Raw genomic sequence first — 14,534 nt, forward strand, 5'->3', positions numbered from 1 at the left:
AATGAATTAACAAAATTTAAAGTTTGTTTTACTTTTTACATGGTAAATATCAGTAGATAGTATTCACATAAAAAATTATTTTGGCCAGGCGTGGTGGCTTACGCCTGTAATCTCAGCACTTTGGGAGGCCGAGTCCAGTGGATCATGAGGTCAAGAGATTGAGACCATCCTTGCCAACATGGTGAAACCCTGTCTCTACTAAAAATACAAATATTAGCTGGACATGGTGGTACACATCTGCAGTCCCAGCTACTCAGGAGGCTGAGGTAGGAGAATCGCTTGAACCTGGGAGGCAGAGGTTGCAGTGAACTGAGATCACACCACTGCACTCCACCTTGGCAACAGAACAAGACTCCGTCTCAAAAAAAAAAATATCACTTTGAGTTATTAACAATTTTTAAGAGTGCAAAGCATCCTGACACTAAAACATTTAAGAACCACTATATTAAACCATGAGGTTTGCTGTATTGTGTTCTGCCTTACTCAAATAAATTAATATACTTCAGCTTAATTAAAATAAACTTTAAAATATTCAGACTTGCAATCTATTTGCCACTTTGTTAGAAAAGATTAGGTATCTAGAAAATGTTACGATTTTCTTACTCCCAGAATGGCCTTTAATAATTCATTTTTAAAAGCATCTAGTTATCATGTCTTGCCTTCATTTTTATTTGGTATAAAATGTCATCCTTTCATTTGGTAAAAGCATCTAGTTATTATATCTGCCTTCATTTTTATTTGGTATAAAATGTCTTCCAGACAATTTGTAATTTTCCTTTTACTTTCCTCTTCAAACTCAGAATTAAGATTTTTAAAATTCTATTTACTTCTAATTTTAGTGGATTACAGTCACAAAGTATGGCCTATTAACTCTCTGTTTAAAAACTTTTAAAGGATTTCATATGGTTCTTTTTTATTTAAGAAAATAATTTTTTTTTTTTTACAGAACAGTTGGACAAACTGTTAAAAGCCCAGATAAACTTCGTAAAGTGATCTATCGCAGAAAGAAAGTTCATCATCCCTTTCCAAGTCCTTGTTACAGAAAAAAACAGTCCCCTGGAAGTGGGGGCTGTGACATGGCAAATAAAGAAAATGAACTGGCTTGTGCAGGCCACCTGCCTGAAAAATTACACCATGATAGTCGAACATATTTGATTAATTCCAGTGATGCTGGTTCTTCACAGACAGAGAGCCCGTCATCAAAATATAGTGGGTTTTTTTCTGAGGTAAGTCATTTCTCTGAGTCATGTCTAGTTTAACTTTGTTCCTGTATAATCTTGATTTTTTTCTTTGCCATATTCCACTAGCAGAATAATTTACCACCTATTGAATGTAGACTTATTTAAGTCAAAGTAACTCCCTGAGACAATTTTCTAGATTAACCATATTTGAGTCAATAATTTATTCCATTTCTATAAGATGGGATGAAATGCTTAACAGGCTGCTAAAAATATCCAGAATGACAAGTTAGCCAATAGAGATTTAAAAGAAGGGAAAAGGAGAAATCTTGCCTAAAAAAGTGGAGCACCAGGCCAATAAAAGGAGTTGTCTTTGCATAATTTTAAACTATGACTCCCAAACAGTTTAATAAAAAAATAGTTTCATATCTTGTTTCATTGTGCTTTTTAACAAATTAGATTATTACCTTTCAGGTTTCTCAGGACCATGAAACAATTGCCCAAGTTTTGTTCAGCAGGAATTTGAGATTGAATGTAGCTTTAACTTTCTGGAGAAAGAGAAGTATAAGTGAACTTGTAGCTTATTTATTGAGGTAAGTGTGACCTTTTATCCTCTTTGTTCAATAACGTTTTTTTCTGAGACAGGTCTTGCTTTGTCACCCAGGTTGGAGTGCAGTGAAACAATCATGGCTCACTGCAGCCTCAACCTCCTGGGCTCAAGCAGCCCTCCCGCCTCAGCCTCCTTCATAGCTGGGAGTACAGGTGCATATCACCACACCTGGCTAATTCTTTAAAAACTTTTTTGAAAGACATGAGATCTCATGTTTCCCAGGATGGGCTGAAACTCCTGGGCTCAAGTGAACTTCCTTCATTTTCTAAACTGCCTATATGTAGCTTCAGTAGAGACTATACTATTTAAATTACATTTATCATTCATCTAAGAGTAGCCAAAATACAGAAAACAATGTTTTATCAAATTGAACAAAGCTGTTACCTTTTCTGACTGCCATTCTTACCTATAAAACTAAGAGATAATGACATGGGAAAACTGTCCTTCTAAAAATCCCTTTTAAGGCCAGGTGCGGCAGTTCTTTACAATCCCCGCATTTGGGAAGGCTGAGGCAAGAGAGTCACTTGAGCCCAGGAGTGAGAGACCAGCCTGAGCAACATAACAAGACTCCATCTCTACAAAAAATAAAAATAATTAACCAGACACAATGGTGCCTGCCTGTGGTCCCAGGTACTTGGAAGGATCGCTTGAACCCAGGAGTTGGAGGTTACAGTGAGTGGTGATCATACCACTGCATTCTAGCCTGGGCAACAGAATGAGACTCCATTTCTTAAAAAAAATAATAATAATTAGTATCCCTTTTGAGTGAGAATTTGAAGCATTACTTTCCTCATTGTATTCAAGTCTCTCAAATGTTACCTTAGGGAAGCCTTCTTTGACCACCTTATTTTAAAATACCTATTTCTCCACTCCCTATCTCCCTTTGCTGTTTTATTTTTCTCCATAGCACTTACATCAACCTGCTCTATATGTCTTATATCTTATTTGTTATTGCCTATCTCTGCCCCACCCCCAACCACCACACTTGCTCACACACTGGAATGCAAGCCCTGTTTCTTTGTTCATTGCTGTATCCACAGACCTGACTCATTGTAGATACTGAAATTTTTAAATGAGTGAATTTCTCAAAAGCAGTGTGAATAATCATAACATGAAAGTAAATAAGGAAATCATCTCTCTGAGGCAATGCTATTCTTTTTATACTCTCAGGATAGAAGATCTTGGCGTTGTGGTAGATTGCCTTCCTGTGCTCACCAATAGGTAAAAACAACAATATTTTTCAGAAAAAAAGTAAGATTAAAGGAGGTCAAATTATGACCCATCCATATTTTTATAACTTGATACTTATTTTAGTTTACAGGAAGAAAAACAATATATCTCACTTGGCTGCTGTGTAGACTTGTTGCCTCTAGTAAAGTCGCTACTTAAAAGCAAATTTGAAGAGTAAGTGCTAATCTGAATATTGATTCATTTTTCTTTTTCAACATCCTTGATTTTGTGTTTTGTGAGTACATAGTAGATTGGACTTCATGAGACATACAAGATTTCTGTTGTCAAGAAGCTAATAGTACGGTTAGGTAAAGAATATGAAATGACTAAAGGACAATTACAAAAACATCTCTAAACAAGTTACATGAAATATACTTTTGTGAAATAGATTATGAAGGTAATAAATTTTTAAAAGGGAAGAGTCCAATTTGTATATGTGTTTTTTGGGAGGGAAAGTAACATCTCTTATAAAAAGGGTTCTTAAATGAAAACACTTGAACTTTGTAACAAAATGTCATTTCAGATATGTTATAGTTGGTTTAAACTGGCTTCAAGCAGTCATTAAAAGGTGGTGGTCAGACCTATCATCCAAAACAGAAATTATAAATGATGGGTGAGTATACCTTTAAAGATAAATTCATGCTGAAATTTTCTTCAGGAAAGCTTAATTAAACTAGGTAATAATTTTATTCTGTTTTCATCAGTGTGATATTTATTCTCTTTATAGACAGATACTAACCTAAGGTACTGTTCATTTGTGAAAACCACACCTGGAAGTTGAATTCCAGAGCCTACTAACCCCCTGTATCTCTTCTTCTGGCACAACCCTACCCTTCATTTTAGAAGAAGAACACAATAGTGGTTTAATCTTCATATTCATTATATGAGTAAGGGAGGGAAAAGAGATGCCCACAGTAGAATAAGGAATGGAGGCATCCTGCAGGGTCCTTTAGTTAATGTCCTTTAGACATGCTAACCTCAGAGTCCGGTGTTGGTGTTTACAGTTCTACAAACTAAATTATTACTGCCTTGATGTGAAAATTTTTGGGCATTCTACCAGAGTATAGCCAGATTATCATGAAACCACAGAAAAATATCTCCCAACAGTTTCCTTAAAGTCCATAATTTTGGGACAGGTGCAGTGTCTCATGCCTGTAATCCCAGCACTTTGGGAGGACAAGTCAGGCAGATGACTTGAGCTCACAAGTTTGAGACAGCCTGGGGAACATGATGAAATTCCATCTCTACAAAATATACAAAAATTAACCAGGCATGGTGGTGTGCACCTGTAGTCCCAGCTGCTCATGCTGAGGCAGGAGGATCACTTGCGCCCAGGAGGTGGAGGTTGCAGTGCACCACTGCACTGCAGCCTGGGCAGTAGAGCCAGACCTTGTCTCAAAAAAAAAAAAAAAAAAAAATCCACAATTTCTTTTCGAGGCTCTCAAAAATTTCTACTTCACACCCAAGGAATGTCCAAATGTTCCAATGCCTAGTCGTTTAGTCGTTTTCTTACCTGCTTTGACAATTAAATAACCTTTAATTTTCTTTTTTTTTTTTTTTAATGGGAATCAAGTAAGAAATTTTGTTAATTTTGGAATTGGAAAAAAAAATCTCTTTTGACTGGGCACAATGGCTCATGCCTGCAATCTCAGTATTTTGAAAGGTCGAGACAGGCAGATCACCTGAAGTCAGGATTCCAGACCAGCCCTGGCCAATATGGCAAAATGCCATCTCTACTAAAAGTACAAAAATTAGCTGGGTGTGGTGGCAGGCACCTGTAATCGCAGCTACTCAGGAGGCTGAGGCAGGAGAATCACTTGAACTCGGAAGTTGGAGGTTTCAGTGAGCCAAGATTATGCCACTGCACTCCAGCCCAGGCAACAAGAGCAAGATTCCATCTCAAAAAAAAAAAAATCTTTGTTTTTTTTTCAAGAATTAATTAAATTGGAGGCGTTTGGGGATATTATGTGAACGAACCTTTAATTTTCATGACTGACATGTATTATTCTAAAAGTTTTTTGCCTTTTTTTTAAATTTTTCTCCATGTTCCAGAATGTTTTATTTCAAATAGCATAATTTTCTCCTGATAAATACCTGAAACATTTTAGAATGGTTTTTATTATACATATTTACTATGAAAGTCTGTATCTTAATATACTTGCTTTCTCATTTTTCTTCCTTTTTTTTTTTAGAAATATTCAGATTTTAAAACAACAATTAAGTGGATTATGGGAACAGGAAAACCATCTTACTTTGGTTCCAGGATATACTGGTAATATAGCTAAGGTAATCTATATTTAAGCTTATAATTTAAACATTAAAAATTAGAACTAATATATTACTTTACATTTATAAATGAATTTTTCAAGTCTCTAGCAGAATAATTTGGTACTGTTCTAATGTCTAAAGTAAGTTTAATATTTGCAAATGTTGTATATGACTGTGACCTTGGCAGCAAGCACAGGAATTAGCCGTTGAACATGTTTCATGTACAGCCACTGAAATGCTTTGCTAGAGGGTATTTATAGATGGTTTTAATTAGAGAAAAATATTTGAAAAAAATTTTGAGAATCTGATAAGGACAGCATCAGAAAACAAAATGAGGAACTCAGGAAACTAGGAATAAGGAACACAATTAAGTGGTTTTGGGGGTTAATTTTTACTTTTGCTAATGTTATGCTTTTGAGAAGATAACTGTTTAAATCACAGAGTGAATTTGATGTTGATCTTTGTTCATTTGTCTCTTAAAGGAAAAAGTACAAATTGCTAGTTTGAATTTTAATATTTAAACTCCAGAAAACATTGGTAGTTAGGCCAGGTGCAGTGGCTCATGCCTGTAATCCTAGCACTTTGGGAGTCCAAGATGAGCAGATCACCTGAGGTCAGGTGTTTGAGACTAGCCTGGTTAATGAAACCCCGTTTCTACTAAAAATACAAAAAATTAGCTGGGTGTGGTGACACAACCTGTAATCACAGCCACTTGGGGACTGAGGCAGGAGAATTTCTTGAACCCAGGAGGCAGAGGTTGCAGTAAGGCTGAGATCATGCCATCACACTCCAACTTGGGGAACAAGAACAAAACTCCATCTCAAAAAAAAAAAAAAAAGAAACATTGGTAGTTAAAAAATAATTGAAGAAAAAATTGTTGTTAAGAAATACTTTCACTCTAGTACTGGGCATACTACTATCATAAATGGGCATTAGCCAGGAATATAAAAAGCATTCTTTGGTTTTAAATATATACATATTTCTAAATAAGAGGATTTATGTCATGGACTTACTTATACGATTTTTCTTGAAAAATCGAAAGACGAAACAACTACTTGGAATTCAGGGGGGAAAATACAATTCTAAGGGAAACAGAGGCTTGGACAAACCTAGCTATCTTGAGGGACAATCTGACTTCTACTCTAAGATCGTAAGTTCAAATCTTACAGGAGACAGATGATTTCAGGGAAAGAATCTAGCTGAGAGAGGAAAAGCAAATGGGAGTGATACCATCAGTGACCAACCAGAAGCTTATCTCCTTTCAAAGTGGCAGCCACAAAGGAGCTCTGGCCATTACTATCGGAGACCATGGGCCCCAGAAAAAAAAAAAAATCAAACAAAAAAATTTCTCGGATACCTTCAAAAAAAGAAGCAAAATGATGTATCGAGCAAGTTTGTTACCACTGTGTGGGATTTTACTTTATAGAATTCTTAATGATGAAAATCTTATAAACAAATCAATTTCCTACAAGGTTTTTGTTGTTGTTTTAGGTTTTTAGAGCATACATGACGTATTACCTTGCTCTAAATGGGTGTTAGAGTCTGTATAGAATAACTGAAAAATGATTGTTCCTTATGACAAATTTGCTTTCAATTGAATTTTTTATTTTATTTTATTTTTTTTGAGACAGAGTCTTGCTCTGTTGCCCAGGCTGCAGTGCAGTGGTGCAGTCTCAGCTCACTGCAACCTCTGCCTCTTGGGTTCCAGTAGTTCTACCTCAGCCTCCCAAGTTGCTGGGATTACACCCATGCCTGGCTAATTTTTCTATTTTTACTGGAGATGAGATTTCACCACATTGGCCAGACTGGTTTCAAACTCCTGACCTCAGTGATCTACCCACCTCAGCCTCCCAGAGAAATGGGATTACAGGCAGGAGCCACCACACCTAGCTACAATCATAGTTTTTTTCAAAGGGAGAAGGTTTATTGTGAATATGACCTTATTGTTGAGGACATTGTTGAGTGATTAAAAGTTCAGTGTGAGGTTTCTTAAGTTATGATGAGACTTTATTACAAAATTAAACCATCAATCAACTTGTAATCTTTTTGACTGTAGAAATTGAGAGAAGACAGCCAGGCACAGTGGTTCATGCCTGTAATCCCAGCACTTTGGGAGGCTGAGGTGGACAGATCATGAGGTCAGGAGATAGAGACCATCCCAGCCAACACAGTGAAACCCCATCTCTACTAAAATACAAAAAATTAGCCGGGCGTGATGGCGTGTGCCTGTAGTCCCAGCTACTCAGGAGGCTGAGGCAGAAGAATCACTTGAACCCAGGAGGCAGAGGTTACAGTGAGCCAAGATTATGCCACTGTACTCCAGCCTGGTGACAGAGTAAGACTCATTATCTCAAAAAAAAAAAAAGAAAAAGAAATTGAAAGAAGAGGCTATTGTCAAGCTGGGCTCAAGTAAATATAGTACTGATAGTAAACAGCACTGTTAGAATTTCTGTGAATGTTAGCTACGAAAGCAGAGTGTTTGAGCATAGGAACCAACACATTCATTTAGCACTTAGCAAATATTTATTGAGCACATATAAATATGTGCTAGGTAGGCCCTGTGCTGAACAAATGCAGATAAAAGCACTGAACAAGACACATCTTTTACCCTCAAAAGATCACAAAAGGAAACTAAGGCAAATTAAGCAGCAAATAAAGAAAAGAAAATGGATTGTTTATGTGTATATTTACTGTCTAATGAAATGTTTTTGTTTTATCCTCTAAGGATGTAGATGCTTATTTATTACAGTTACATTGAGAGATTTCATCTACTAAAGAGCATTTGGTTTTTCAAAAGATCCCTGAACTATATGATTTACAACAAAAAATCTCGTCTGAGAACTGAACTGTGGAAGAAATCAAAAGTATTTTTTCTTTTAAAAAGCCACATGATGAAACCACTAATGAAACTCCAACAATCTACTTCACATTGAAGTGGAAAGCAGCTTCAGCTTCATTGAGGTGAAAGTGCACTTTGAAGATTGTTCACCTTTGTTGCATTTGGGAGTTATATGGTTATTTGGTAACATTAAGAACTACTGGATTTTAATGCAATTCTGCATAAGAATATAATTTATACTATGTGAAAAAATAAGACAGGACTTATTACTAGGAACCACCAAGACCAATCATCGTTAACTTTTTTAAGATTGTGTTTTATTAAAAAAAAATAACACTTAGATGTGTGCAGCTATTTTCTTATGTTGAAAAGACTGAAAGCTTAAAACATGGAAAAATCAATATTAAAAATTTTTTGTTCACATTGAGATACTGTGTATGCAAAATGCCTTAATTATTAATAAGCCAATGTGTTATGATACCAATATCTGTTTTAAAAAAGTAAAACCAACCATGCTTCTGGCATGATAAAATCATGGAATTAAATCAGGGGTTTACATTCTTATAGAATGTTCTTGAAACACTCTCTCCACCATTTTTAAAACTTGAGAATAGTTTTAGTATCTCTGATATTTTTTTGCCAGAATCATCATGTCATGTATGTATGTGTTATCACTAAGGAAAAAGGTGAATATGTATTTGTATGAATGTTTAACTGGAAATGTCCATGGACTTGGCTAATTTATATTCACTTTTTATTGTACATAGATTTCTAACATTTTTCATTTCTGTATCATTTAAACTTCCTTCATTTGAGTAAATTCACTAAATATTTCTATTTTTTGCTTTTCTAAATTCTGGTTTTATATGAATTCTAATTCTTTTTCACTACATATGTTTTAAAGAGTTACATACAATAATTTAGAATTGTTTACAGTTAATGCTGACCTTGTATTTTAAATCCAACACTTTATGTCACTACCTCCTCTAATGGTTAGTATGATATGCTAGCAGACTGTATGTGGTGTTTTTTAAAAATACCATTTTTAGTGTTAAAGAACCAAATTCTAGAATGTCTTAACAGCTCTAAATCTTATTTGTCTTGAAAATGATTGGGGTTTAATACCACTGCTGGTGGTTCACACATCATCCCGTCTTTAATATGCCTGAGAGGCATCTGAGCAAAGGTTTTTAGTAATTGATATTCTCTGCAGTAGCCCTTCAAGCACTTGAATGTAAATCTTTAGTATTTACCCATTTAATGACTACTGATAGGAATCTCAAGCAAATTTCTTGCTTTAAAATTGTTATGTTTCACTGAGTTCTGGTTTTCTATAGCTATATTTTATATAGCTAGATATTCTTCATAGTGAACATCAATTGTAGTAATTGGTTATTTCCTTAAGTCTTTAGGTTAAAATAATTTCAGATTATTGCACTTCTATGATTTGAGTGGTGAGTTATTTAAGAGGTAATTTTTCAGGACATGGGAATTTGAATTGTAAACTTGTCATATCTGTGAAACTTTAACATGATAAAATATAATCTTTCTTTGTGCTTATTCCTGTAGTTATCACTGTCTTATGTAACAGTTTGAACCAGTTAACTTGATTGGAGGATGGTGCTAAAGAGGCCGAGGACAGGAGTTTGATGCTTTTGTAGGTTCATTAACTTTACATACATACAAAATAGTTTTATGGCTGTCGATTGCACCTTCCCTCATGTATCCATCTCAAAATTCTAGAAGATGGTCTGTATAGCTTAGCATAAATCCTTCACCTCAAATGGAAAGACTACTCAAATAATGGGTATATGTGATACTGTAGACTTTTAATCTAACATTTAAAATAATAGATTCAAAGTAAGATATCTAAAATACTATGTAATGTTCAGTTTCAAAGTATTAAAATAATATTACATCAGACATTTTCCACATTTTTCTCTGGGTCAGATCATTGACTAAATAGTATCTTCAAATATCAAACTTCAGTAAATCAGACTTCAGCAAAATTAAGTGTAAGTACAAATTAAATACAGTAAGAATATGTATTATCTTGGTAACACTTTTGTCTAAATTTAGGTTTTTTTGAAGGCATGTAGATAATACTTTATCTTATATACTCAGAGCTATATAAATCATCAGAGTCTTTAGCTTACAAAGATTGTTCAGTAGCACATACTCCTAATTTCTGTTCTTGGCCTGTGCAGTCCTTAATACCTACCTCTCTCAGTTATTGAATTGATTAGTATTAGGTGATTTTTAAGATTCTTGAATAAAAGATAATAGATAAGTATTTTTGAACACTTCTGTTGCTAGTAAGCCCTTTCATGCTACAGCATTTTAATAACAGTGTTGATCTCCAGGAAGAGCCAAGGAAAGCGTTTACAAAGTTTTGGCTGTTGTATTGACTTAGATTAGGACAATTACTGTCTGTCGTTGCTAATTTGTTGCTGTGCTTCTAGGCAGTATACAGAACTGAGGGACTACCCAAGGTCTCTATGCCTTCTTGCCCTTTTATCTTAGATTTTCTATACTTGATTTTGGTAGCTTTGCAAGTACAGGGGCAGGTAGTTTATTGAGGTGATGGAGGGTTAACAGATAATTTGCTTCTACTTGGAACAAAGTGGATGAGTTTTGTAATGAGTGATCATGATGAGAATAAGTGTTAAAAGTTAGGAAGTGAGTATCATTAGATGGTTTTTAAAATTAATACTTGGCAGTAATTTCAAAGACAATTGGCACTGACTGTGAATCTTGAGATGTGAGAATTGGGATGTAAGTATCTCTGTCCATTTTAGGGAATCATAAATGCCAGCATTGAACTCTAAGAGGTACCGAGGAATTAAATCCTAATGCCTTTAAATTTACTCGGTACACATCATGTCCCCTTAACCATGGTTGTGTGGGTTCAAAGCTAGGTTTCTGACCTTTGAAACAGTAGTTTTCTCAGACTTAGAACATTTGTAGATTTTGTCAAGTCGTTAATACGATATTAATGGGTAACCAATTGGAGTGATGGTTATTAGCTACTGAATGCTGATAATAGAAGTCATATTTAAATGCTTACTTAGTCACTTAAGTTAGTCAAGGACTCTGAAAAAGTAAGGTTTAAGTTAATAATTTCACCAGTCATTTCCAGTTATCTTCTTATTTAAGAACAAGATGGTAATGCAGTTGCCTTTGTTTATTTAAATGGAAAAAATTAAATTAGAAGAAAATGACCCAACTGGAGTGGTGTATTTGGACACTACTTCTTATCTTTCAATATAGACTTATTTTTGGGATTACCATAGATGGAAATAGTATTACTGGACATATGTTGGTAGGTATTTACTTGTATGTTTTTCTTTCTCCTTTAATTTCAGATGCTTCTAGCTGCGAAAATTGTCATAAAACTTTGCAACACTCTATACCTCCCCCTTTTTTATTCTGTAACAGGATTATAGAATAAAAATTCAGACTGGGGGCGGTGTCTCACGCCTGTAATCCCAGCATTCTGGGAGGCTGAAGTGGGCAGATCACCTGAGGTCGATGAGACCAGGCTGCCCAATATGGAGAAACCCTGTCTCTACTAAAAATACAAAATTAGCTGGGTGTGGTGGTGCATACCTGTAATCCCAGCTACTCAGGAGGCTGAGGCAAGAGAATTGCTTGAACCTGGGAGGCAGAGGTTGCAGTGAGTCCAGATTGCACCATTGCACTTTAGCCTGGGCAACAAGGGCAAAACTCAGTCTCAAAAATAATAATAATAATTGATCCCTGAAGACTGTATGCTTTTGATTTGTCATCTACTTGATTGATTCAGTAGTACCACCAACTATAGCAATAAAAGTAAGTTCTGCATATCAGATATCCAGTATACTGAGTACATGTTCCAATGCTGTATTTAAAACTTGTAGATACTGTAATTTTCTCTGGGCCGAATCATTGACTTAATAGTACCTTCTAAAATGAAACTTTAATAAAATATAAATACAACTACAAAAAATATGTATGCCATAGTATTTTATAGACTGTAATTGATCATAAAACACAAAAAGACAGAGTTGCTCTGTACCAGTAATTTCATGAAAGGGGCCGGGCATGGTGGCTCACGCCTGTAATCCCAGCACTTTGAGAGAACGAAGCAGGACCATCCTGGCCAACATGGTGAAACCCCGTCTCTACTAAAAATAAAAAAATTAGCTGTGTGTGGTGGTACGTGCCTTTAATCCCATCTACTTGGGAGGCTGAGGCAGGAGAATTGAGATTGCATCACTGCACACCAGCCTGGTGACAGAGCAAGACTCTGTCTCCAAATAAATAAATAGGCAGCCCCATAGCTGACAATGTATTTTTCATAGCAAAGCTTGTTATATATTATTTCTTTTATATACAGAATTATTACTCTCTGAACTAAGAAGTTTTCAGATGGAAGATGCCAGGAGTCCAGATACGGATTCAGCCCCCAGATACACGTGAATTAGTGTTGATAAGCTTTACAGTATATTCTGTATTTTCATTTAGATTTAAACCAGGATTTGTTAAAAAAAAAGAAAAAAAAATGTCCTGGACCTGGACCTGGACCTGGACCTGGCCAGGACAGCTGTGACAATGTGGATTTACACCAAAGTTACAAAGAGTTAATCCACAGCATTTTCTAGGGTAAGAAAGAATTGTCATTGGGAGTCCTGGAATACACTGAATCACCAGAATTACTTGCTTCCAGAACTATCCTATTGAGTTTATCAACAAAACCTGCAGTGTGGAGCCTGGATTGGAATTAGACCTCATCTTCCAGGAGTCAAGAGTAGAGTTAGCATTCATTTACTTTTCTACTTCCATTTTTTAAAAAAAGAAATCCATGAACCATTTGTATACAATTACAGGTGCCTGAGGACCTACCTTACCTCTCTCTTGCCCTGAAGTACACTTGCCATTCTCTCTGTATAACTCCAACTTAGCCTGAACAATAGCAGCAGACATTCCTACTTTTTTCCCCCCTTTTTTGGGGACAGGGACTCACTGTCACCCAGGCTGGAACGCAGTGGTGTGATCATGGCTCACTGCAGCCTTGACCTCCCGGGTTCCAGTGATCCTCCCACCTATTAGCCTCCTGTGTAGCTGGGACTACAGGCATGTACCACCGTGCCCAGCTAATTTTTAAATTTTTTTGTAGAGATAGGGTTTCACCATGTTACCTAAGCTGGTCTCAAACTCTTGGACTTGCATTGGCCTCCCAAAGAACTAGAATTACAGGCGTGAGCCACTGACATGACTACCTGCCTTGTAGGTAAGTCCTAAAGCTTAAAAGGGGTTTGGAAGAGGTTTCTCATTTCCCCTTAGTGGTTTAAATTCCTTTTCCCATACTTAGCATAGGCGATAAATCGGTAAAGGGGTGAAACTCACTTTCCAGTTTTTTCCTCAATGATTCTTAGACTATAGAGAGGGTATTCTCATTTAAAAATCTTATTTCACTGTAAGTTATTTCTAATGCAGAGATTTACCTCAAGACTATAGTTTGTTAGTATATTTGTGTTTTGTTTTGTTTTGTTTTTTTTTAGATGGAGTTTTGCTCTTGTTGCTTAGGCTGGAGTGCAATGGCATGATACTGGCTCACTGCAACCTCCACCTCCTGGGTTCAAGCGATTCTCCTGTCTCAGCCTCCTGAGTAGCTGGGATTACAGGCATGTACCACCATGCCCAGCTAATTTAGTATTTTTACTAGAGACGGGGTTTCTGCATGTTGGTCAGGCTGGTCTCGAACTCCTGACCTCAGGTGATCCGCCTGCCTCAGCCTCCCAAAGTTCTGGGATTATAGGTGTGAGCCACTGCACCAGTGACAAGTTTAAAATTATTAAATAAAAACTACAGTAACTTTAACGATTGACATGTGCTTGGTGTAGTCTTCAAGAGAGTAATGTTTTAGAATAGCATTATGCCATATATTGTAAGATTTGCTTAGACAAATGATAGACTTTTATAATTTGAAATAAGTGAATACAGTAAGACTTTCTTTTTCTGTATCTTTATTAGGTAGTGGGATCTGACGGTTTTTTGAACATATAAGTTGATATGGAAGGACTCATAAGTTTTGTGTTTAAATGACCTGAAACTTAGTGATTTTTAAAAAATGTTAATGCAACTGTTGAGTAATGTGATACTTGAGAAACTGCGTTGTATCTTTGAAATCAAATACTTTAATTAAAAGATATTTATAAAATATACACAGCTTCCATGAGCTCCTTGTAGCAGCTGGCACACCCACATTTGTCATAACACATGTGGCATGAATTTCAGGTCTTACTTTTTTTTTTTTTTTTTTTTTTGGAGATGGAGTCTTGCTCTGTCGCCCAGGCTGAAGTGCAGTGGCACAATCTCGGCTCATTGTAACCTCTGCCTCCCGTGTTCAAGCCATTCTCCTGCCTTA

At 36.0% G+C, this 14,534-nt stretch overlaps 1 protein-coding gene across 2 annotated transcripts in view; it reads left to right on the forward strand.

The window, feature by feature from the left end:
• Positions 1-14,331, forward strand: part of KATNBL1 (katanin regulatory subunit B1 like 1) — a 59,342-nt gene extending 45,011 nt beyond the window's left edge. The window contains exons 4-10 of one of the 2 annotated variants that reach the window (XM_012465506.2): positions 947-1,226; positions 1,653-1,771; positions 2,959-3,009; positions 3,103-3,192; positions 3,542-3,631; positions 5,211-5,304; positions 8,012-14,331. In XM_012465506.2, the coding sequence (XP_012320929.2) occupies positions 947-1,226; positions 1,653-1,771; positions 2,959-3,009; positions 3,103-3,192; positions 3,542-3,631; positions 5,211-5,304; positions 8,012-8,044 (757 nt within the window). In that variant the 3' untranslated portion in view covers positions 8,045-14,331. Of the gene's footprint in view, positions 1-946; positions 1,227-1,652; positions 1,772-2,958; positions 3,010-3,102; positions 3,193-3,541; positions 3,632-5,210; positions 5,305-7,342 lie in introns of both variants that reach the window. The other variant, XM_012465501.3, reaches the window with a different exon arrangement.
• The last annotated feature ends 203 nt before the right edge of the window (positions 14,332-14,534 follow it).

Source organism: Aotus nancymaae, unplaced genomic scaffold, assembly GCF_030222135.1.
Source record: "Aotus nancymaae isolate 86718 unplaced genomic scaffold, 86718_ANA_hifiasm-v0.15.2.pri h1tg000011l, whole genome shotgun sequence".
Classification (NCBI taxonomy): domain Eukaryota; kingdom Metazoa; phylum Chordata; class Mammalia; order Primates; family Aotidae; genus Aotus; species Aotus nancymaae.